At 46.1% G+C, this 24,953-nt stretch overlaps 1 protein-coding gene across 6 annotated transcripts in view; it reads left to right on the forward strand.

Annotated features, from left to right (window-relative positions):
- The window catches only part of golim4a (golgi integral membrane protein 4a), a 37,035-nt gene extending 12,989 nt beyond the window's left edge, over positions 1-24,046 (forward strand). The window contains exons 2-16 of one of the 6 annotated variants that reach the window (XM_038960958.1): positions 3,066-3,140; positions 3,263-3,312; positions 5,288-5,341; positions 5,457-5,607; positions 5,765-5,847; positions 8,834-8,917; positions 12,088-12,288; positions 12,470-12,775; positions 15,330-15,703; positions 15,847-15,923; positions 16,112-16,179; positions 19,143-19,301; positions 19,485-19,547; positions 19,643-19,711; positions 23,304-24,046. In XM_038960958.1, the coding sequence (XP_038816886.1) occupies positions 3,066-3,140; positions 3,263-3,312; positions 5,288-5,341; positions 5,457-5,607; positions 5,765-5,847; positions 8,834-8,917; positions 12,088-12,288; positions 12,470-12,775; positions 15,330-15,703; positions 15,847-15,923; positions 16,112-16,179; positions 19,143-19,301; positions 19,485-19,547; positions 19,643-19,711; positions 23,304-23,450 (1,961 nt within the window). In that variant the 3' untranslated portion in view covers positions 23,451-24,046. The remainder of the gene's footprint in view (positions 1-3,065; positions 3,141-3,262; positions 3,313-5,287; positions 5,342-5,456; positions 5,608-5,764; positions 5,848-8,833; positions 8,918-12,087; positions 12,289-12,469; positions 12,776-15,329; positions 15,704-15,846; positions 15,924-16,111; positions 16,180-19,142; positions 19,302-19,484; positions 19,548-19,642; positions 19,712-23,303) is intronic. The other 5 variants (XM_038960960.1, XM_038960959.1, XM_038960961.1 and 2 more) reach the window with 5 other exon arrangements.
- The last annotated feature ends 907 nt before the right edge of the window (positions 24,047-24,953 follow it).

The following is a 24,953-nucleotide window of genomic DNA, read 5'->3' on the forward strand; positions in this document are numbered from 1 at the left end:
CAAGTTCCACAGACATGTGACTAACATAAATGGGATAATGTGTCCCTGAACAAAGGGGGGGGGGTCAAAATCAAAAGTAAGTCAGTATCTGGTGTGGCCACCAGCTGCACAAAGTACTGCAGTGCATCGCCTCCTCATGGACTGCACCAGATTTGCCAGTTCTTACTGTGAGATGTTACCCCACTCTTCCACCAAGGCACCTGCAAGTTCCCGGACATTTCTGTGGGGAATGGCCCTAGCCCTCACCCTCCGATCCAACAGGTCCCAGACGTGCTCAATGGGATTGAGATCCGGGCTCTTCGCTGGCCATGGCAGAACACTGACATTCCTGTCTTGCAGGAAATCATGCACAGAACAAGCAGTATGGCTGGTGGCATTGTCATGCTGGAGGGTCGTGTCAGGATGAGCCTGCAGGAAGGGTACCACATGAGGGAGGAGGATATCTTCCCTATAACGCACTGCGTTGAGATTGCCTGCAATGACAACAAGCTCAGTCCGATGATGCTGTAACACACCGCCCCAGACCATGACGGACCCTCCACCTCCAAATCGATCCCGCTCCAGAGTACAGGCCTCGGTGTAACGCTCATTCCTTCGACGATAAAGGCGAATCCGACCATCACGCCTGGTGAGTCAAAACCGCGACTCGTCAGTGAAGAGCACTTTTTGCCAGTCCTGTCTGGTCCAGCGACGGTGGGTTTGTGCCAATAGGCGACGTTGTTGCCGGTGATGTCTGGTGAGGACCTGCCTTACAACAGGCCTACAAGCCCTCAGTCCAGCCTCTCTCAGCCTATTGCGGACAGTCTGAGCACTGATGGAGGGATTGTGCGTTCCTGGTGTAACTCGGCAGTTGTTGTTGCCACCCTGTACCTGTCCTGCAGATGTTGGTACACGTGGTCTGCCACTGTGAGGATGATCAGCTGTCCGTCCTGTCTCCCTGTAGCGCTGTTTAAGGCGTCTCACAGTACGGACATTGCAATTTATTGCCCTTGCCACATCTGCAGTCCTCATGCCACCTTGCAGCATGCCTAAGGTACGTTCACGCAGATGAGCACGGACCCTGGGCATCTTTCTTTTGGTGTTTTTCAGAGTCAGTAGAAAGGCCTCTTTAGTGTCTTAAGTTTTCATAACTGTGACCTTAATTGCCTACCGTATGTAAGCTGTTAGTGTCTTAACGACCATTCCACAGGTGCATGTTCATTAATTGTATATGGTTCATTGAACAAGCATGGGAAACAGTGTTTAACCTTTCAGTGATACCCATCCCGGATCCGGGAGCATCCTCATCAAAAAAGCTGACTAGCATAGCCTAGCCTAACGGGACAGGGATATCATATAATATTATTTTCATGAAATCACAAGTCCAATACAGCAAATGAAAGATAAACATCTTGTGAATCCAGCCATCATTTCCGATTTTTTAAAATGTTTTACAGCGAAAACACTATGTATTTCTATTAGCTAACCACAATAGCCAAAGACTCAACCGCATATTTTCACCATGTTTCTACCGCATAGGTAGCTATCACAAAACCGACCAAATAGAGATATAATTAGTCACTAACCAAGAAACAACTTCATCAGATGACAGTCTTATAACATCAGGTTATACAATACACTTATGTTTTGTTCGAAAATGTGCATATTTAGAGCTGCAAACCGTGGTTATACATTGTGAATATGTAGCATCGATTCACCAGAATGTCCGGAGCTATTTTGGACACTCACCTAATCTGACCAAAGAACTCATCATAAACTTTACATAAAAATACTTGTTGTATGGCAAATGAAAGATACACTGGTTCTTAATGCAACCGCCGTGTTAGATTTTTTTAAATAACTTTACCATAACAAACGGCTTGCGTTATTGCGAGACAGCGCTCGCCAAAACGGCAGAGAAGAGGAATCAACATTTTCCACAAATACGAAATAACATCATAAATTGTTCTTACTTTTGCTGAGCTTCCATCAGAATCTTGTACAAGGAGTCCTTGGTCCAGAATAAATCGTTGTTTGGTTTTAGAATGTCCATTTCTTCTGTCGAATTAGCAACCTTAGCTAGCCATGTGGCGCGAACATCCCCATCTTCTCTTGACGCAAAGAACGGAAAATTCCAAAAGTCCCAATAAACGTTGAATAAAACTCGGTTGAAAAAAACGACTTTATGATGTTATTATCACATGTATCAAATAAAATCAGAGCCGGAGATATCCGCCGTGTATACCGAACGCTTATCAGAAGACAATGTCGACGTACTTCGCGCGTCAGAGAAGACAAAGAAATGTCCAGACCTGTCACTCCAAAAGCTCTTGTTCGGTCTCAGATCAAGCTAGACACCCCATTCCACCTTCCACTGCCTGTTGACATCTAGTGGAAGGCGTATGAAGTGAATGCATATCGATAAATATAAGGCAATTGAATAGGCAGGCCCTGGAACAGAGCATTGTTTTCAGATTTTTCACTTCCTGTATGGAAGTTTTCTGCAAAATGAGTTCTGTTTTACTCACAGATATAATTCAAACAGTTTTAGAAACTTGAGAGTTTTCTATCCAATAGTAATGATAATATGCATATTGTATGATCTAGAATAGAGTACGAGGCAGTTTAATTTGGGCACGATTTTTTCCAAAGTGAAAACAGCGCCCCCCTATTGACAAGAAGTTTAAACCCTTTACAATGAAGATCTGCGAAGTTATTTGGATTTTTACAAATTATCTTTTGAAGACAGGGTCCTGAAAAAGGTCTTTCTTTTTTTGCTGAGTTTGTGTGTGTGTGTGAGCTCTGTGACGACATACTGTGGAGTATCACACCTGACTATCAATTAACGATGGCAATGCCAGAATACACATTCTGAACCAATACAGAACACCCTCACGCATTCAGAGAAGATCAGTTTGCTTGTTCAAAGCCATTTATGGGTGTGCATTAAATCTAAATGTTTGTATCATAGACGGCTTTCTGTTTAGCTTCAACTCCAGATGGCTCTGTGAGAACATCCTGGCACATTAAGACTGTTTTCTCTCTCTTTCCCTCTGTCTTTCTCCTCCCTTCTCTCTGTTCCTCAGTCGTGTACGAGCATCGCTCGCGTCTAGAGAAGTCTCTGCAGAAGGAACGTGTGGAACACAAGAAGGCCAAAGAGGGTGAGGGAGACAAACGCCAGCCAATAATATCTACATTACTACATGAAGTACTTTAATCCTCAATTATACACTCTTTACAACCATGGTGATTCCATCATGTCTTCCCCTTTTGTCTCCAACAGATTATCTGGTGTATAAACTTGAAGCCCAACAGTCACTGAACAAGGAGAAGGTAGGCCTTAGTCCCCAACTCTAGTACTCGTGATAGAAAGTGATGCAGTTAAATTCAGCATTAATGTGCCCATCTGTTTAGTGGGACTGTTAAATGGTTCTGTCTGACTGCCAACATCTCTCCAGACTGAGGAGCAGTTGTGTTTTAATGGTTTTATTAGGTCAGCGGCACTGATGTCACTTCCTGCTGTGGGCTGAAATGCCTCTGATTTGGTTGGGGGATTGTAAATGTTGTTGATATTAAAGGAGGAGTGGAGACGGGGATTGTAAATGTTGTTGATGTTAAAGGAGGAGTGGACACGGATTGTAAATGTTTTTAATATTAAAGGAGGAGTGGAGACTGGGATTGTAAATGTTTTTGATACACTGCTCAAAAAAATAAAGGGAACACTTAAACAACACAATGTAACTCCAAGTCAATCACACTTCTGTGAAATCAAACTGTCCACTTAGGAAGCAACACTGATTGACAATAAATTTCACATGCTGTTGTGCAAATGGAATAGACAAAAGGTGTAAATTATAGGCAATTAGCAAGACACCCCCAATAAAGGAGTGGTTCTGCAGGTGGTGACCACAGACCACTTCTCAGTTCCTATGCTTCCTGGCTGATGTTTTGGTAACTTTTGAATGCTGGTGGTGCTTTCACTCTAGTGGTAGCATGAGACGGAGTCTACAACCCACACAAGTGGCTCAGGTAGTGCAGCTCATCCAGGATGGCACATCAATGCGAGCTGTGGCAAGAAGGTTTGCTGTGTCTGTCAGCGTAGTGTCCAGAGCATGGAGGCGCTACCAGGAGACAGGCCAGTACATCAGGAGAGGTGGAGGAGGCCGTAGGAGGGCAACAACCCAGCAGCAGGACCGCTACCTCCGCCTTTGTGCAAGGAGGAGCACTGCCAGAGCCCTGCAAAATGACCTCCAGCAGGCCACAAATGTGCATGTGTCTATTCAAACGGTCAGAAACAGACTCCATGAGGGTGGTATGAGGGCCCGACGTCCACAGGTGGGGGTTGTGCTTACAGCCCAACACCGTGCAGGACGTTTGGCATTTGCCAGAGAACACCAATATTGGCAAATTCGCCACTGGCGCCCTGTGCTCTTCACAGATGAAAGCAGGTTCACACTGAGCACATGAGCACGTGACAGAGTCTGGAGACGCCGTGGAGAACGTTCTGCTGCCTGCAACATCCTCCAGCATGACCGGTTTGGCGGTGGGTCAGTCATGGTGTGGGGTGGCATTTCTTTGTGGGGCCGCACAGCCCTCCATGTGCTCGCCAGAGGTAGCCTGACTGCCATTAGGTACCGAGATGAGATCCTCAGAGCCCTTGTGAGACCATATGCTGACACATGCACATTTGTGGCCTGATGGAGGTCATTTTGCAGGGCTCTGGCAGTGCTCCTCCTGCTCAAAGGCGGAGGTAGCGGTCCTGCTGCTGGGTTGTTGCCCTCCTACGGCCTCCTCCACGTCTCCTGATGTACTGGCCTGTCTCCTGGTAGCGCCTCCATGCTCTGGACACTACGCTGACAGACACAGCAAACCTTCTTGCCACAGCTCGCATTGATGTGCCATCCTGGATGAGCTGCACTACCTGAGCCACTTGTGTGGGTTGTAGACTCCGTCTCATGCTACCACTAGAGTGAGAACACCGCCAGCATTCAAAAGTGACCAAAACATCAGCCAGGAAGCATAGGAACTGAGAAGTGGTCTGTGGTCACCACCTGCAGAATCACTCCTTTATTGGGGGTGTCTTGCTAATTGCCTATAATTTCCACCTTTTGTCTATTCCATTTGCACAACAGCATGTGAAATTTATTGTCAATCAGTGTTGCTTCCTAAGTGGACAGTTTGATTTCACAGAAGTGTGATTGACTTGGAGTTACATTGTGTTGTTTAAGTGTTCCCTTTATTTTTTTGAGCAGTGTATTAAAGGAGGAGTGGACACGGTGATTGTAAGTGTTTGTTGTTTGTTAAACAGCAGGACTCCAGCAGCAGATTGAACTCTTTACATGGGCAGCACCAGATGCTGAAGGTCAGTAGGAACACACACACACACACACACACACACACACACACACACACACACACACACACACACACACACACACACACACACACTGACCCACCCTCTGTCCTTGTTGTTTTAGAAGCAGCATGAGGACCTGAAGAAGCAGCACTATGACCTGCAGGAGCAGCATCAGATTCAGGGAGAGGACCACGGCAAAGCCTTGGACGAACACAAGGACCGCTTCGACAAACTACAGCAGACCAAAGAGATGGAAGCCTCCAAACTCAAAGGTGCAGACACACACGAGGACTACAGTAAATACTAGCATGCCTTTGTCTCCCTCTCCTGACTTTGAGCGGTGTTGCAGTTTGGAGTTGAGGCACGATACAATGGCATAATAACATTGTAATAAGTATGGTACATGGTGTGTTTGTGTAATTACTGTAGAGAATGTGTATAATCTGCGAGAGGAGAATAGGCAGCTGAGGAAAGCTCACCGGGACATCCATGTCCAGTTGCAGGATGCACGGGTGAGTACTGGGAATTAGTGCTGAGCGATTTACCGACATGTCATTTTTGGGTGGGGTTGACCGACATCGGTTCAATTACTTGAATTACATTTTTATTTTACTTTTTTTTTGTCAAATGTGCCGTTCCTCTAGAGAGAACTCAAATCATTCACGAGATAATTCAACTTTATAACTATGACATGCTGGGCTGAAGGGAGTTGTAGGTTTCATTAAACAAATATTCAACCTAGTTCAGCGCAGAAAAGTCGTAATTAACAACAACAACCTTAATCGATAGCGCCATTTTTTCCCTGCTCGCGACACGGGTCAGAGAGGAAGAGGCGACGCGAGAGGTTTCACTCTCGACAGTTTGTCCAAAATAATCCCAATGCGTTTCTTATTTTGGACCTAAGCTTGTTTCCTGCTTTCCCACCTTTGGGACAACGACTCTCATTGTTAAGGCGGGGAGACATGAGCATTTTTTTATTTTATTTTTTTATTTAAAAACATTTTTTACTCCCTTTTTCTCCCCAATTTCGTGGTATCCAATTGTTAGTAATTACTATTTTACATTTTTTTTTAAACATTTTTAGTCATTTAGCAGACGCTCTTATCCAGAGCGACTTACAGTAGAGTGCATACATTTTATTACATTTTTACATTTTCATTACATTTTACATACTGAGACAAGGATATCCCTACCGGCCAAACCCTCCCTAACCCGGACGACGCTATGCCAATTGTGCGTCGCCCCACGGACCTCCCGGTTGCGGCCGGCTGCGACAGAGCCTGGGCGTGAACCCAGCCCAGCCTGGGCGAGAACCCAGAGACTCTGGTGGCGCAGCTAGCACTGCGATGCAGTGCCCTAGACCACTGCGCCACCCGGGAGGCTGGCTACTATCTTGTCTCATCGCTACAACTCCCGTACGGGCTCGGGAGAGACGAAGGTCTATTATCTATTTTGAAGAACTAGTAAAATGATTTTGTCAGACAGCTCTGCAGCATTCTTAGGCAGGCTAGCTAAATAGGATGACTAAAGTATGGCGAGAAGATGGCTGGCTGCTACTGCCTGAGATGAAAAAAGTAATAAACACAACTATTGATGTTGTCGTGACTTGACATTAATCTGAAGACTGTTTTTTATCTAATTACCTAAATATGTTTAATTGTTACCCGATTCCAATGAATCATGTAACAACCACTAGAGTGGTTCTTTAAAGAGTTACCATCTCCCAAATTAAACTCTTAAAGGTATGTACCTATCACATCTAATAACAGTGCTTATTAATTATTACCTCATATCATCATTCTGAACCGTTGTAACCTCTTTGCATCTGCAAAAACCTGAGCCTTAGGATTCAGTACTACACAAATTGGTTTAATTATTTATTTACTAGCTAACTAAATGGTAACACAGGATAAACACACACACTTAACACATTAAAACAGATCCCTAGCGGACTGACGACAATATGGCTGCTTGTTACAGAAGAGATGGAGAGAGAGAGGGACAGAGACACTTAACGTTGGTACATGTTGAAACTACTCTCACTTATAGTACTCATATACTTTACACACGAACCGCCTCCTTCTTTCAGTAAGAAATCACAAATGTATTTACGTGAAATGCCTTGGTTTCTCTCGGTGGACAGGGCCGCCTTGGAAAAGGGTTTGGGCCTTTTCGCAGCAAGCTTGTAAAGGCTCTGATTCTCCAAAAATGGTTACAACAAGTCTTCTATTGTTGTCCTTCTTTGTAGTTGTCCGGTATCCGGTGACTTGTTGTGTAGTCCTGAACAGAACTGCAGAGTTGATTTTCCTTCCATTCGCTCCTGAAGATGCTTCTTTGAAGATAGGCTAGCCAGCCGTGTCGATGGTTCTCAGTGGGGTGATGAGAAGTAGCGTAATACGACGGTTTGAGCAGGGCAGTAGAGTGGTACCACTTAAATTCGCTTTTCTAGATATTTTACTTAGGACCGCTAATCAACCGTACCAGTGATTGTCTGCGAGGTGAGTTTATCGTCTCTACCTCGTGTTGAGATTCACAGTTCAAACCACTTTAAACGTGCAGCTGCAGCTCTACGTCGTTTTATACAGTTTGTTCAAAAGGGCAGTTCCGTCAGGCGACACGCTCTCTGACCTCACTCAGGGGCGTGACTTGTCACTGTGCAAAGTTTGTTAAAACAATTCTCTCTTATGGCTCCTAAAATCACATCTCTCTTAACAAAAACACTTTCATAATTGTTCATATTATATGCACAACGCATAGGATGGACACTTCATACATGTAGTGGGTATACTTTCCAAGTTACAGTATTTCCTGTATAACATTTTTAATGACATCACAAAATGACATTAGTGTTCTATAGATTGGCTCTGACCATTCCCCACGTTCTATGTTACAAATATTGTTCCGGTATTCGCTTTAGAACGTGTTAGAGTTTCAGCGTGAAAACAATACATTCCTCTGGTGAACATTGGAGAAGGGGAGCCGAATGTTCTGTCCTTGATTTACAACAGGCCGTGAGTTGTTAATCCCCCCCCCCCCCTAGTTCTGGGGGTCTGGTTGAAGTTATTCATTGCAAACCTGATCTGACCAATTTGAATCCTCTCAGGACAGTCATGACAATGTCTACCAAATGTGGACCTGACAGAGACAATGGAATATTTTAAATGTTTTGGTAATTGAATGTTCACTATTTTTGGCTTTGGAATTTCTGTTAAAAATCAAAAATTATTGTTATTTCATTTATTTAAATATGCATTTATAATGTTTAAAAAAATAATCAAAAACCCTGATAATTTTTTTAATCGAACCTAAACCAAACCGACCTCAAAGAACTTGTCATTCAGCCCTACTGGTAATAGTAGAGCTCGGTCAACCTCGAATTGTTTATGTAAAAAACATAGATATAAAATATGGAAGAAGCTCTCTTAAGGCCATTGGATAGCTAGGAGGATGCATCACCTTGTTATTTTTTATCTTAACATATTATTACTGTTGTTACAGATAGTACATAAGGACTTGAAGGCTGCCCATGATCAACTTGCACTGACGCTAGAGGACCACAAGAGTGCGCTGGCCGCAGCTCAGGTAGGGAGACACTACTGTGCGGGGATATGATGGTTCTTTCTAACATCTAGAGAATATCCTGGTTCCTAACATATCTAGAGTCTCTAAATATGTTAGAAACCAGGATCCTCTCTAGATATGTTAGAAGCCAGGATCCTCTCTAGATATGTTAGAAGCCAGGATCCTCTCTAGATATGTTAGAAACCAGGATCCTCTCTAACATATATCTAGAAAGGATCCTGGTTTCTAACATATATCTAGAGAGGATCCTGGCTTCTAACATATCTAGAAAGGATCCTGGTTTCTAACATATATCTAGAGAGGATCCTGGCTTCTAACATATCTAGAGAGGATCCTGGTTTCTAACATATCTAGAGAGGATCCTGGTTTCTAACATATCTAGAGAGGATCCTGGCTTCTAACATATCTAGAGAGGATCCTGGCTTCTAACATATCTAGAGAGGATCCTGGTTTCTAACATATCTAGAGAGGATCCTGGTTTCTAACATATCTAGAGAGGATCCTGGTTTCTAACATATCTAGAGAGGATCCTGGCTTCTAACATATCTAGAGAGGATCCTGGCTTCTAACATATCTAGAGAGGATCCTGGTTTCTAACATATCTAGAGAGGATCCTGGTTTCTAACATATCTAGAGAGGATCCTGGTTTCTAACATATCTAGAGAGGATCCTGGTTTCTAACATATCTAGAGACGATCCTGGTTTCTAACATATCTAGAGGATCCTGGTTTCTAACATATCTAGAGAGGATCCTGGCTTCTAACATATCTAGAGAGGATCCTGGTTTCTAACATATCTAGAGAGGATCCTGGTTTCTAACATATCTAGAGACTATCCTGGTTTCTAACATATCTAGAGACTATCCTGGTTTCTAACATATCTAGAGAGGATCCTGGTTTCTTTCTAACATCTAGAGAGGATCCTGGCTTCTAACATATCTAGAGAGGATCCTGGTTTCTAACATATCTAGAGACTATCCTGGTTTCTAACATATCTAGAGAGGATCCTGGCTTCTAACATATCTAGAGAGGATCCTGGCTTCTAACATATCTAGAGAGGATCCTGGTTTCTAACATATCTAGAGAGGATCCTGGCTTCTAACATATCTAGAGAGGATCCTGGTTTCTAACATATCTAGAGAGGATCCTGGTTTCTAACATATCTAGAGAGGATCCTGGCTTCTAACATATCTAGAGAGGATCCTGGCTTCTAACATATCTAGAGAGGATCCTGGTTTCTAACATATCTAGAGAGGATCCTGGTTTCTAACATATCTAGAGAGGATCCTGGTTTCTAACATATCTAGAGACGATCCTGGTTTCTAACATATCTAGAGGATCCTGGTTTCTAACATATCTAGAGAGGATCCTGGCTTCTAACATATCTAGAGAGGATCCTGGTTTCTAACATATCTAGAGACTATCCTGGTTTCTAACATATCTAGAGACTATCCTGGTTTCTAACATATCTAGAGACTATCCTGGTTTCTAACATATCTATAGAGGATCCTGGTTTCTTTCTAACATCTAGAGAGGATCCTGGCTTCTAACATATCTAGAGAGGATCCTGGTTTCTAACATATCTAGAGACTATCCTGGTTTCTAACATATCTAGAGAGGATCCTGGCTTCTAACATATCTAGAGAGGATCCTGGCTTCTAACATATCTAGAGAGGATCCTGGTTTCTAACATATCTAGAGAGGATCCTGGTTTCTAACATATCTAGAGAGGATCCTGGTTTCTAACATATCTAGAGAGGATCCTGGTTGGCTTCTAACATATCTAGAGAGGATCCTGGTTGGCTTCTAACGTGTCTAGGGACGATCCTGGTTGGGTTCTAACGTGTCTAGGGACGATCCTGGTTGGGTTCTAACGTGTCTAGGGACGATCCTGGTTGGGTTCTAACGTGTCTAGGGACGATCCTGGTTGGGTTCTAACGTGTCTAGGGACGATCCTGGTTGGGTTCTAACGTGTCTAGGGACGATCCTGGTTGGGTTCTAACGTGTCTAGGGACGATCCTGGTTGGGTTCTAACGTGTCTAGGGACGATCCTGGTTGGGTTCTAACGTGTCTAGGGACGATCCTGGTTGGGTTCTAACGTGTCTAGGGACGATCCTGGTTGGGTTCTAACGTGTCTAGGGACGATCCTGGTTGGGTTCTAACGTGTCTAGGGACGATCCTGGTTGGGTTCTAACGTGTCTAGGGACGATCCTGGTTGGGTTCTAACGTGTCTAGGGACGATCCTGGTTGGGTTCTAACGTGTCTAGGGACGATCCTGGTTGGGTTCTAACGTGTCTAGGGACGATCCTGGTTGGGTTCTAACGTGTCTAGGGACGATCCTGGTTGGGTTCTAACGTGTCTAGGGACGATCCTGGTTGGGTTCTAACGTGTCTAGGGACGATCCTGGTTGGGTTCTAACGTGTCTAGGGACGATCCTGGTTGGGTTCTAACGTGTCTAGGGACGATCCTGGTTGGGTTCTAACGTGTCTAGGGACTATCTTGGTGAAGGACAGGAAGGCATGACTCTGAGGGGCCGTGTCGGTCTGTGTGGGTTTGGGCAGCGGGAGGACGGGCTTCGCATCGAGTGGGTTGGTTCACTAAGGGGTGTCTGAGCTTGAGGGGCACATCAAAAGCATGCTTAAGCTAATCAAGAGGGAAAATATAATGGGTTGATTTGGCGCGAGAGAGAGAGGGAAAGAATTTGGAAAGAATTTAAGAATTCTACAGCTTTGTCTGTCAGAAAAGCAATGTTTGATAAATGGGTTATTTAACTGGTCCAGTCCATTTGCTGGACAAGGGGGAGAAAAAGGACTGTACCATTTAAATCTGGAAAGGGGGGAGGGGGGGTGATGTGGGCCTGGCTAATGGTCCTTCACTCAGATGTCTTGCCATCTGTAGGTGGGCTGTCCCTCTGCATGTCTGCTGCCTGTCCCCCTTGCAAGAGGACCTCTCATTTCTCACCTCTGACCCCTGATATTCTGGCTTCCTTGATGCTGTCTTCCTGGTTCTGAGGAGGCTGCCTCCTAACGCTCTTCTAACCTTCAGCTAACCTTTGCTCATGCAAGTGCCCTTCAATAAATCTGACTTAATGTTGTTTGCATGTCCTGACCTCACTGTTTCCTTATGGTTATTTAATAGTTGACTGAAGGTTGTCTGATGGTGTCTCCTCAGGTCCAGGTAGATGAGTTTAAGCATCTCAAAGAGACCCTGATCAGAATGCCCAACCCCGCCCACCAACAGGCCCAGCCTGCTGCTCTATTGGCCAAGGCCCATGAACAGGGCCCACCCCTACCACAGCCAGCTGCCTTATTGGCTGAGCCCCACATAGAAGCACACACCCATGAGGAAGACCATGGGGACACACAGTCTAGGGTAGAGGAGGCTGCTCTTTTTTGGCACATCCTTGAATCTGTCATGTTATTTTGTGACACACACACACACACACACACACACACACACACACACACACACACACACACACACACACACACACACACACACACACACACACACACTCATCCTCTCTAACCCACTCTGTTACTTTACTGACTAGTTGCATCTACAGGAGGAGGTGGTGGGCAAGCCAAAGTTCCAGTCTCAGCCTGCCGGGTCCCACCATGCAGAGAAGGAGAAAGAGGGATATGGAGAGACAGAGGGGGAGGCAGAGAGGAGTAGAGAGCTGGCGGAGGGGGAGGCAGAGAGGAGGAGAGAGCTGGCGGAAGAAGAGATGGAGCAGGCGGGGCAGCCTCAGAAGCTGGAGGAGGAATCTGAACAACCACAGGAGGACGAGGGGTTGGAGGCGGAACACGACCAGCCAGACAACAATGCTCTGAACCGTCAGAGACGCCAACCACAACAGGTAAGAACTAGTTAGAGACACTTAGAACTGGAAAAAGTACCCACTTGTCATACTTGAGTAAAAGTGAAGATACCTTAATAGAAAATGACTCAAGTGAAAGTCACCCAGTAAAATACAACTTGTCTAAAAGTATTTGGTTTTAAATATACTTAAGTATCAAAAGTAAATGTAATTACTGAAATGTACTTAAGTATCAAAAATAAAAAGTAAAAGTATGAATAATTTCTAATTACTTATATTAAGCAGACCAGTAAACACAATTTTTGTGTTTTTAATATATTTTAATGTACGAATAGCTAGGGGCACACTCCAACACTCAGACATCATTTACAGATAGCCAGGGTCACACTCCAACACTCAGACATCATTTACAGATAGCCAGGGTCACACTCCAACACTCAGACATCATTTACAGATAGCCAGGGTCACACTCTAACACTCAGACATCATTTACAGATAGCCAGGGTCACACTCCAACACTCAGACATCATTTACAGATAGCCAGGGTCACACTCCAACACTGACATCATTTACAGATAGCCAGGGGCACACTCCAACACTCAGACATCATTTACAGATAGCCAGGGTCACACTCCAACACTCAGACATCATTTACAGATAGCCAGGGTCACACTCCAACACTCAGACATCATTTACAGATAGCCAGGGTCACACTCCAACACTCAGACATCATTTACAGATAGCCAGGGTCACACTCCAACACTCAGACATCATTTACAGATAGCTAGGGTCACACTCCAACACTCAGACATCATTTACAGATAGCCAGGGTCACACTCCAACTCTCAGACATCATTTACAGATAGCCAGGGGCACACTCCAACTCTCAGACATCATTTACAGATAGCTAGGGTCACACTCCAACTCTCAGACATCATTTACAGATAGCTAGGGGCACACTCCAACACTCAGACATAATTTACAGATAGCTAGGGTCACACTCCAACACTCAGACATAATTTACAGATAGCTAGGGGCACACTCCAACTCTCAGACATCATTTACAGATAGCTAGGGGCACACTCCAACTCTCAGACATCCTTTACAGATAGCTAGGGGCACACTCCAACTCTCAGACATCATTTACAGATAGCTAGGGGCACACTCCAACACTCAGACATCATTTACAGATAGCCAGGGTCACACTCCAACACTCAGACATCATTTACAGATAGCCAGGGTCACACTCTAACACTCAGACATCATTTACAGATAGCCAGGGTCACACTCCAACACTCAGACATCATTTACAGATAGCTAGGGTCACACTCCAACACTCAGACATCATTTACAGATAGCCAGGGTCACACTCCAACACTGACATCATTTACAGATAGCCGGGGAACACTCCAACACTCAGACATCATTTACAGATAGCCAGGGACACACTCCAACACTCAGACATCGTTTACAGATAGCCAGGGTCACACTCCAACACTCAGACATCATTTACAGATAGCCAGGGTCACACTCCAACACTCAGACATCATTTACAGATAGCCAGGGTCACACTCCAACACTCAGACATCATTTACAGATAGCTAGGGTCACACTCCAACACTCAGACATCATTTACAGATAGCCAGGGTCACACTCCAACACTCAGACATCATTTACAGATAGCTAGGGTCACACTCCAACACTGACATCATTTACAGATAGCCAGGGTCACACTCCAACACTCAGACATCATTTACAGATAGCTAGGGTCACACTCCAACACTCAGACATCATTTACAGATAGCCAGGGTCACACTCCAACACTCAGACATCATTTACAGATAGCCAGGGTCACACTCCAACACTCAGACATCATTTACAGATAGCTAGGGTCACACTCCAACACTCAGACATCATTTACAGATAGCCAGGGTCACACTCCAACACTCAGACATCATTTACAGATAGCCAGGGTCACACTCCAACACTGACATCATTTACAGATAGCCAGGGTCACACTCCAACACTGACATCATTTACAGATAGCCAGGGGCACACTCCAACACTCAGACATCATTTACAGATAGCCAGGGGCACACTCCAACACTCAGACATCATTTACAGATAGCCAGGGTCACACTCCAACACTCAGACATCATTTACAGATAGCCAGGGTCACACTCCAACTCTCAGACATCATTTACAGAATGCTAGGGGAACACTCCAACACTCAGACATCATTTACAAATGAAGTATTTGTGTTTAGTGAGTCCACCAGATCAGAGGCAGTAGAGATGACAAGGGATGTTCTCTTGATATGTGTGTGAATTGGACCATGTTCTGTCCTGCTAAGCATTCAAAATGTAACGAGTACTTTTGGGTGTCAGGGAAAATGTATGGAGTAAAAAGTACATAATTTTCTTTAGGAATGTAGTGAAGTAAAAGATGTCAAAAATATTAATAGTAAAGTACAGACACCCCAAGAAACGACTTAAGTTGTACTTTAAAGTATTTTTACTTAAGTACTTTACACAAATGGTACTCCTTAATACAATATCTTTAGAACAGCATGTTGTCTGTCTGGTTTCCCCAGGATCCAGAAAGTGACATCCACCTCGTCCCCGAGACCCACCTCCAGCAGGAGGCCCACGTGGCCCAGGCCCAGGTGGAGCGTGTGAAGTCTGCCTACGAGCAGCAGCAGATGCAGCAGCGACTGGAGGCTGAGCAGGTCCAGAGGACGAGGGAGCTCCAGCTGCGCCAGGAGGCCCTGCAGGCCCAGAGAACGAGGGAGCTCCAGCTGCGCCAGGAGGCCCTGCAGGCCCAGAGGACGCGGCAGCTCCAGCTGCGCCAGGAGGCCCTGCAGGCCCAGAGAATGACCGTGCAGAGGGAGAGAGAGCTGCGTCTGCGAGCTCAGCACGAGAGAGAGGAGGACCGTCGGGAACAGCTACTGAAGGAGGAGCAACTCAGGTCAGAGGGCAAGGGGCAGGGGTCACAGGTTATCTAGAGGTCACGAAGAGGTCTTTAGTTAAATTCAATACAATTAATCAATGACTTATTGAAAAGAATTTGTACCCATTTGGAATGGTGTTACAATATGTTCTGATGTTCAGGAAGAAGAGTGACTATGAGAACACGAACAATGACATCGTCCAGGGTGATGAAGAACCTCATATTGATGATGACAAAGGTGAGATAATCAAGTCACAAAATGTTCTGTCTGGATTCTGGAACCATTTTTAAAGAGGGAGACTGATATTGACATTTAGACAACATTAGTTTTTTTTCTCTGCATTTTTGACTGAATAAGACATGTGATTGTATCGACATACTTACCTGGCTGTTATCGGACTCACTGTTGGTTTACTGTGTGTACAGAGAGGGACACCCACTTGGAGGAGGAGGAGAAGCAAGATGAAGAGGACCACCGAGTACCACAGCTACAGGTCAGACAGATATTTAAATGTACCAGTCTCTATCAACCACTGATTTCAATGACTGTCACATGGTTTGAGGTGAATCTGACCCCAGTTTGTACTGTAGTTTTCACTCTGTTATTTATTATTTTACATGTTTTTATTATATTTATGAATCATATTCAAACTGGATATTATCATGTTCAGACATGTTCTATGCCTTTAAAGTTAATGTAAAATGATTGAATTGACATTAGTTGACTCTGACTCGGTATATGTCTTTCTAAGAAGTCGTAAAGCCGTAGTTAGTGATGTAGTGAATTATGGAGGATCTGTTGGCACTGGAGGGCTCTCTCTCCCTGCCTGACACAAACATCAGCCTCAACCCCTACTCTCTCTCTCCCTGCCTGACACAAACATCAGCCTCAACCCCTACTCTCTCTCTCTCCCTGCCTGACACAAACATCAGCCTCAACCCCTACTCTCTCTCTCCCTGCCTGACACAACCATCAGCCTCAACCCCTACTCTCTCTCTCCCTGCCTGACACAAACATCAGCCTCAACCCCTACTCTCTCTCTCTCCCTGCCTGACACAAACATCAGCCTCAACCCCTACTCTCTCTCTCCCTGCCTGACACAACCATCAGCCTCAACCCCTACTCTCTCTCTCTCCCTGCCTGACACAAACATCAGCCTCAACCCCTACTCTCTCTTTCCCTGCCTGACACAACCATCAGCCTCAACCCCTACTCTCTCTCTCCCTGCCTGACACAACCATCAGCCTCAACCCCTACTCTCTCTCTCCCTGCCTGACACAACCATCAGCCTCAACCCCTACTCTCTCTCTCCCTGCCTGACACAAACATCAGCCTCAACCCCTACTCTCTCTCTCTCCCTGCCTGACACAAACATCAGCCTCAACCCCTACTCTCTCTCTCTCCCTGCCTGACACAAACATCAGCCTCAACCCCTACTCTCTCTCTCTCTCTCTCTCCCTGCCTGACACAAACATCAGCCTCAACCCCTACTCTCTCTCTCTCTCTCTCTCCCTGCCTGACACAACCATCAGCCTCAACCCCTACTCTCTCTCTCCCTGCCTGACACAACCATCAGCCTCAACCCCTACTCTCTCTCTCCCTGCCTGACACAAACATCAGCCTCAACCCCTACTCTCTCTCTCCCTGCCTGACACAACCATCAGCCTCAACCCCTACTCTCTCTCTCCCTGCCTGACACAACCATCAGCCTCAACCCCTACTCTCTCTCTTTCCCTGCCTGACACAACCATCAGCCTCAACCCCTACTCTCTCTCTCCCTGCCTGACACAACCATCAGCCTCAACCCCTACTCTCTCTTTCCCTGCCTGACACAACCATCAGCCTCAACCCCTACTCTCTCTCTCCCTGCCTGACACAACCATCAGCCTCAACCCCTACTCTCTCTCTCTCCCTGCCTGACACAACCATCAGCCTCAACCCCTACTCTCTCTCTCTCCCTGCCTGACACAACCATCAGCCTCAACCCCTACTCTCTCTCTCCCTGCCTGACACAACCATCAGCCTCAACCCCTACTCTCTCTCTCTCCCTGCCTGACACAACCATCAGCCTCAACCCCTACTCTCTCTCTCTCCCTGCCTGACACAACCATCAGCCTCAACCCCTACTCTCTCTCTCTCCCTGCCTGACACAAACATCAGCCTCAACCCCTACTCTCTCTCTCCCTGCCTGACACAAACATCAGCCTCAACCCCTACTCTCTCTCTCCCTGCCTGACACAGACATCAGCCTCAACCCCTACTCTCTCTCTCTCTCTCTCCCTGCCTGACACAAACATCAGCCTCAACCCCTACTCTCTCTCTCCCTGCCTGACACAACCATCAGCCTCAACCCCTACTCTCTCTCTCTCTCCCTGCCTGACACAACCATCAGCCTCAACCCCTACTCTCTCTCTCTCTCCCTGCCTGAAACAACCATCAGCCTCAACCCCTACTCTCTCTCTCTCCCTGCCTGACACAAACATCAGCCTCAACCCCTACTCTCTCTCTCTCTCTCTCCCTGCCTGACACAACCATCAGCCTCAACCCCTACTCTCTCTCTCTCTCTCTCTCTCCCTGCCTGACACAAACATCAGCCTCAACCCCTACTCTCTCTCTCTCCGTGCCTGACACAAACATCAGCCTCAACCCCTACTCTCTCTCTCTCTCTCTCTCCCTGCCTGACACAAATATCAGCCTCAACCCCTACTCTCTCTCTCTCTCTCTCTCTCCCTGCCTGACACAAATATCAGCCTCAACCCCTACTCTCTCTCTCTCTCTCTCTCTCCCTGCCTGACACAACCATCAGCCTCAACCCCTACTCTCTCTCTCCCTGCCTGACACAAACATCAGCCTCAACCCCTACTCTCTCTCTCCCTGCCTGACACAAACATCAGCCTCAACCCCTACTCTCTCTCTCCCTGCCTGACACAACCATCAGCCTCAACCCCTACTCTCTCTCTCCCTGCCTGACACAACCATCAGCCTCAACCCCTACTCTCTCTCTCCCTGCCTGACACAAACATCAGCCTCAACCCCTACTCTCTCTCTCCCTGCCTGACACAACCATCAGCCTCAACCCCTACTCTCTCTCTCCCTGCCTGACACAACCATCAGCCTCAACCCCTACTCTCTCTCTCCCTGCCTGACACAACCATCAGCCTCAACCCCTACTCTCTCTCTCTCTCCCTGCCTGACACAAACATCAGCCTCAACCCCTACTCTCTCTCTCTCTCCCTGCCTGACACAAACATCAGCCTCAACCCCTACTCTCTCTCTGTCTCCCTGCCTGACACAAACATCAGCCTCACCCCTAGCCACAGCCCCTTGGGTATTGGTCTAGTGTTCTTTCTGTGTGTGTGTGTGCTTTCATAGATAGTAGAGCAGAGAAACCCACCCCAATATGGGTTTCACACACACACTGACATTCTGTCGCTCTCCATCCCTCCCGTCCTGCAGGGGGCAGTAGAGGGGGAGGTGGACCCAGAGGATGACCCTAATAACCAGGGGGAGGATGAGTTTGATGTGGCAGAGGAGCAGCATCTTCAGCACAGGGAGGAAGAGGAGGCAGACATACATCTCAACCCCAATCACCCAGCCATAGATGAGGAACTGGTGGTGAGAGAAGGAGGGAGGAAATGAGGGATGGAGGAGAGAAAATAGGGAAAGGAAGTAAGGAGACAACAGAAGTAGTCAGAGATATACCAGGATGACAAACTTAGGCTCTGATACAAGCAACAGGTAAAAGTTGTTCCGGTGACTTTGCCATGATAACAGTTGTCATGGTTTCTGTGTTTGCAGATGGCGGTAAACCCCGACCAGCAGGAAGACAACCTGGATGACCAGTATCCGGAGGAGGACGAGGTACACACACACACACACACACACACACACACACACACAGAGGTTCAAACAGGAGGAGGGAGAAGACATGGTCTGATGGTGGTTAACCTTGTTAGGTGCAGGAGGATTTGGCCGGGGGGCAGAAGACGGAGGAGGAGCGATACAACGAGGAGAAAGAAGAACACGTGAGTCTAGGAACACTATGGAATATTGTACGTGGAACCTTGAGTGAGAAAACGACCGTGGGTTTGACCCAGAACAGGGACCAGTATAAACACCTTCAGACTCTCAGCATAGACCCAGAACAGGGACCAGTATAAACACCTTCAGACTCTCAGCATAGACCCAGAACAGGGACCAGTATAAACACCTTCAGACTCTCAGCATAGACCCAGAACAGGGACCAGTATAAACACCTTCAGACTCTCTCAGCATAGACCCAGAACAGGGACCAGTATAAACACCTTCAGACTCTCTCAGCATAGACCCAGAACAGGGACCAGTATAAACACCTTCAGACTCTCAGCATAGACCCAGAGCAGGGACCAGTATAAACACCTTCAGACTCTCAGCATAGACCCAGAACAGGGACCAGTATAAACACCTTCAGACTCTCAGCATAGACCCAGAACAGGGACCAGTATAAACACCTTCAGACTCTCAGCATAGACCCAGAACAGGGACCAGTATAAACACCTTCAGACTCTCAGCATAGACCCAGAGCAGGGACCAGTATAAACACCTTCAGACTCTCTCAGCATAGACCCAGAACAGGGACCAGTATAAACACCTTCAGACTCTCAGCATAGACCCAGAACAGGGACCAGTATAAACACCTTCAGACTCTCAGCATAGACCCAGAACAGGGACCAGTATAAACACCTTCAGACTCGCAGCATAGACCCAGAACAGGGACCAGTATAAACACCTTCAGACTCGCAGCATAGACCCAGAACAGGGACCAGTATAAACACCTTCAGACTCGCAGCATAGACCCAGAACAGGGACCAGTATAAACACCTTCAGACTCTCAGCATAGACCCAGAACAGGGACCAGTATAAACACCTTCAGACTCTCAGCATAGACCCAGAGCAGGGACCAGTATAAACACCTTCAGACTCTCAGCATAGACCCAGAACAGGGACCAGTATAACCACCTTCAGACTCTCAGCATAGACCCAGAGCAGGGACCAGTATAAACACCTTGAGACTCTCAGCATAGACCCAGAACAGGGACCAGTATAAACACCTTCAGACTCTCTCAGCATAGACCCAGAACAGGGACCAGTATAAACACCTTCAGACTCTCAGCATAGACCCAGAGCAGGGACCAGTATAAACACCTTGAGACTCTCAGCATAGACCCAGAACAGGGACCAGTATAAACACCTTCAGACTCTCTCAGCATAGACCCAGAACAGGGACCAGTATAAACACCTTGAGACTCTCAGCATAGACCCAGAACAGGGACCAGTATAAACACCCTCAGACTCTCTCAGCATAGACCCAGAACAGGGACCAGTATAAACACCTTCAGACTCTCAGCATAGACCCAGAACAGGGACCAGTATAAACACCTTCAGACTCTCAGCATAGACCCAGAACAGGGACCAGTATAAACACCTTCAGACTCTCAGCATAGACCCAGAGCAGGGACCAGTATAAACACCTTCAGACTCTCTCAGCATAGACCCAGAACAGGGACCAGTATAAACACCTTCAGACTCTCTCAGCATAGACCCAGAACAGGGACCAGTATAAACACCTTCAGACTCTCAGCATAGACCCAGAACAGGGACCAGTATAAACACCTTCAGACTCTCAGCATAGACCCAGAACAGGGACCAGTATAAACACCTTCAGACTCGCAGCATAGACCCAGAACAGGGACCAGTATAAACACCTTCAGACTCGCAGCATAGACCCAGAACAGGGACCAGTATAAACACCTTCAGACTCGCAGCATAGACCCAGAACAGGGACCAGTATAAACACCTTCAGACTCTCAGCATAGACCCAGAGCAGGGACCAGTATAAACACCTTCAGACTCTCTCAGCATAGACCCAGAACAGGGACCAGTATAAACACCTTCAGACTCTCTCAGCATAGACCCAGAACAGGGACCAGTATAAACACCTTCAGACTCTCAGCATAGACCCAGAACAGGGACCAGTATAAACACCTTCAGACTCTCTCAGCATAGACCCAGAACAGGGACCAGTATAAACACCTTCAGACTCTCAGCATAGACCCAGAACAGGGACCAGTATAAACACCTTCAGACTCTCTCAGCATAGACCCAGAACAGGGACCAGTATAAACACCTTCAGACTCTCAGCATAGACCCAGAACAGGGACCAGTATAAACACCTTCAGACTCTCAGCATAGACCCAGAGCAGGGACCAGTATAAACACCTTCAGACTCTCTCAGCATAGACCCAGAACAGGGACCAGTATAAACACCTTCAGACTCTCAGCATAGACCCAGAACAGGGACCAGTATAAACACCTTCAGACTCTCAGCATAGACCCAGAACAGGGACCAGTATAAACACCTTGAGACTCTCAGCATAGACCCAGAACAGGGACCAGTATAAACACCTTCAGACTCTCAGCATAGACCCAGAACAGGGACCAGTATAAACACCTTCAGACTCTCAGCATAGACCCAGAGCAGGGACCAGTATAAACACCTTCAGACTCTCAGCATAGACCCAGAACAGGGACCAGTATAAACACCTTCAGACTCTCTCAGCATAGACCCAGAACAAGGACCAGTGTAAACACCTTCAGACTCTCTCAGCATAGACCCAGAACAAGGACCAGTGTAAACACCTTCAGACTCTCAGCATAGACCCAGAACAGGGACCAGTATAAACACCTTCAGACTCTCTCAGCATAGACCCAGAACAGGGACCAGTATAAACACCTTCAGACTCTCAGCATAGACCCAGAACAGGGACCAGTATAAACACCTTCAGACTCTCAGCATAGACCCAGAACAGGGACCAGTATAAACACCTTCAGACTCTCAGCATAGACCCAGAACAGGGACCAGTATAAACACCTTCAGACTCTCTCAGCATAGACCCAGAACAGGGACCAGTATAAACACCTTCAGACTCTCTCAGCATAGACCCAGAACAGGGACCAGTATAAACACCTTCAGACTCTCAGCATAGACCCAGAACAGGGACCAGTATAAACACCTTCAGACTCTCAGCATAGACCCAGAACAGGGACCAGTATAAACACCTTCAGACTCGCAGCATAGACCCAGAACAGGGACCAGTATAAACACCTTCAGACTCGCAGCATAGACCCAGAACAGGGACCAGTATAAACACCTTCAGACTCTCAGCATAGACCCAGAACAGGGACCAGTATAAACACCTTCAGACTCTCTCAGCATAGACCCAGAACAGGGACCAGTATAAACACCTTCAGACTCTCAGCATAGACCCAGAACAGGGACCAGTATAAACACCTTCAGGCTCTGTGTGTGTACTCTCCATTCACCCATCTAAACACTAGTGAATTCTCTGACACCGCTCCAACATGGTCAGTCTGTCACCGTTCCACCACAATGGCCTCAATGTTCTAGAATGATCCGCCTGTATTCCTGGTTCTCACCTTGCTGCTCTAGACTGTTAGGTCGGTGGCAGTTCCTAGAGTTATGTATACGTATTGGGCTGCTCTAGTCTAGAACATTTCTCCACTCCACATCCTGTCTATGGTCTTACCCACCTGGTGAATGTGTTTGTTCTGCTGCAGGAGAAAGTGAAAGACCAGGAGCTCCCAGCAGGAAAAGAGGGAGAACACAGAAAGGAAGGAGAGCTCAACGAGGAAGAGAACTACGAAGAAGAGGAGGAAGAGGTGGGGGTTGGACAGGACAAGCGGCCCAATCGAAGGGAGATGTGAGATGAACAGAGACATTGACCAATGAGAGTGCCTTTCCCCATCACTGGGAGCCAATCAGATCTCTCTATTGATTCCTCTTTTCTCTCAAGGAGTAAAAAAGTCACCCACTTGGCATTCCCTTCTGGGTGGGACTGGAACTGATGAACTTCTGAACATAATTATTGTACTGGAACTGGGAATACAATCTATAAATTGTCTGTCCATCCAGTGACCTCAGACAGACATGAGAAGGTAATGTTACTGTATGCTATTTGTTTGTGCCCAGAAAGAGATTGAAGGTTTGTCTATTTGAGTGTCTGGCTTTTACATTTTGTTTTTTATCAAAGTTGTATTTACTGTTTTTTATAGCAAATTCCTCTCAATTACAGCAAATTCCTCTCAATTACAGCAAATTCCTCTCAATGTATGTTTAGTAGGATGTGCTTTCCACTCTTCTGTTTATTTATTATAGATATGATGATCGTTATGGGTGGAGTTGAAAATGTTTTTCTGACGTTCTCAAAGCTCTAGGAAAGAAATTGTCATTACTGCAGGAGAAACCTACACTATCATTGATGCCAATAATAGTAAAAACAAAAAAAAAACATTTTTCATTCTTCTGTTTGCTTGTCCTCTTGTTACTGGCTAAGCATTGCCAGTAAATCACAAAGTCCTTTCATAGTTTCTCTGATCATCTTTGTTTGGACCCCGGACTGTTGACATGGATCTAAATCACAAAGTCCACTCGACCTTTCACCCCTATCCGTAAACACTAATTGTACACTGTATAGAAATACATCCACCGGCCTCTAATGTTTTATTTGGTAACAAGAAAAAGAGAGAGAATGTGGTTGAATTGAACGTGTATAAAGGCATCTTCTAGACCAGGTTTTCTCAAACTGGGGTACGCACAACGCCGTCGGGGGATACGCCAAATACATTTATATATTTTTAATTTCTTCACATTTTCAAACGGTCCATTTTAGATTTTCCAATGGAGTTGTACATTTGGGTGATTTTTTTTTTTTTTTTTTAACCACCAGAGAAATATCAACACAATGTCAAATACAGGTAGCCTAGTCAAATAATTAATATCCAATCACATTAACTGTTAGTCTCTCGCGGGAATTCCGCTAACGGTCCGTATGTAGCCAAACGTAGCTGCTGCTCATTCCGTTTGCTCGAAAATGGTTAAAATAAGTAAGGCTCGCGTCCATAGAGACACATACTGCTACTACCAGCGGTACTACACCTGCACCTGTCGACGACACAAGTTGTTCTGCTTCCACGAGCACATCCAATGTATCAGTAATTCTATATGTGTTAGCCCAGCTAGCATGGACACTGACAGTTGTGAATCTGATGCAGCAAATATGATGAGAACTACATTGATTTGGGGTTCACTTATATTGGGAGAAGTGCCTTTCCTCAGCCACAGTGTGTTATATGTGCAAAAGTACTATCTCACAACTCGATGAAACCTTCACTATTGCGCAGACATTTAGAAACAAAACATGCCAATTT

The sequence above is a fragment of the Salvelinus namaycush genome, chromosome 23 (genome assembly GCF_016432855.1).
Source record: "Salvelinus namaycush isolate Seneca chromosome 23, SaNama_1.0, whole genome shotgun sequence".
In the NCBI taxonomy this organism is placed as follows: domain Eukaryota; kingdom Metazoa; phylum Chordata; class Actinopteri; order Salmoniformes; family Salmonidae; genus Salvelinus; species Salvelinus namaycush.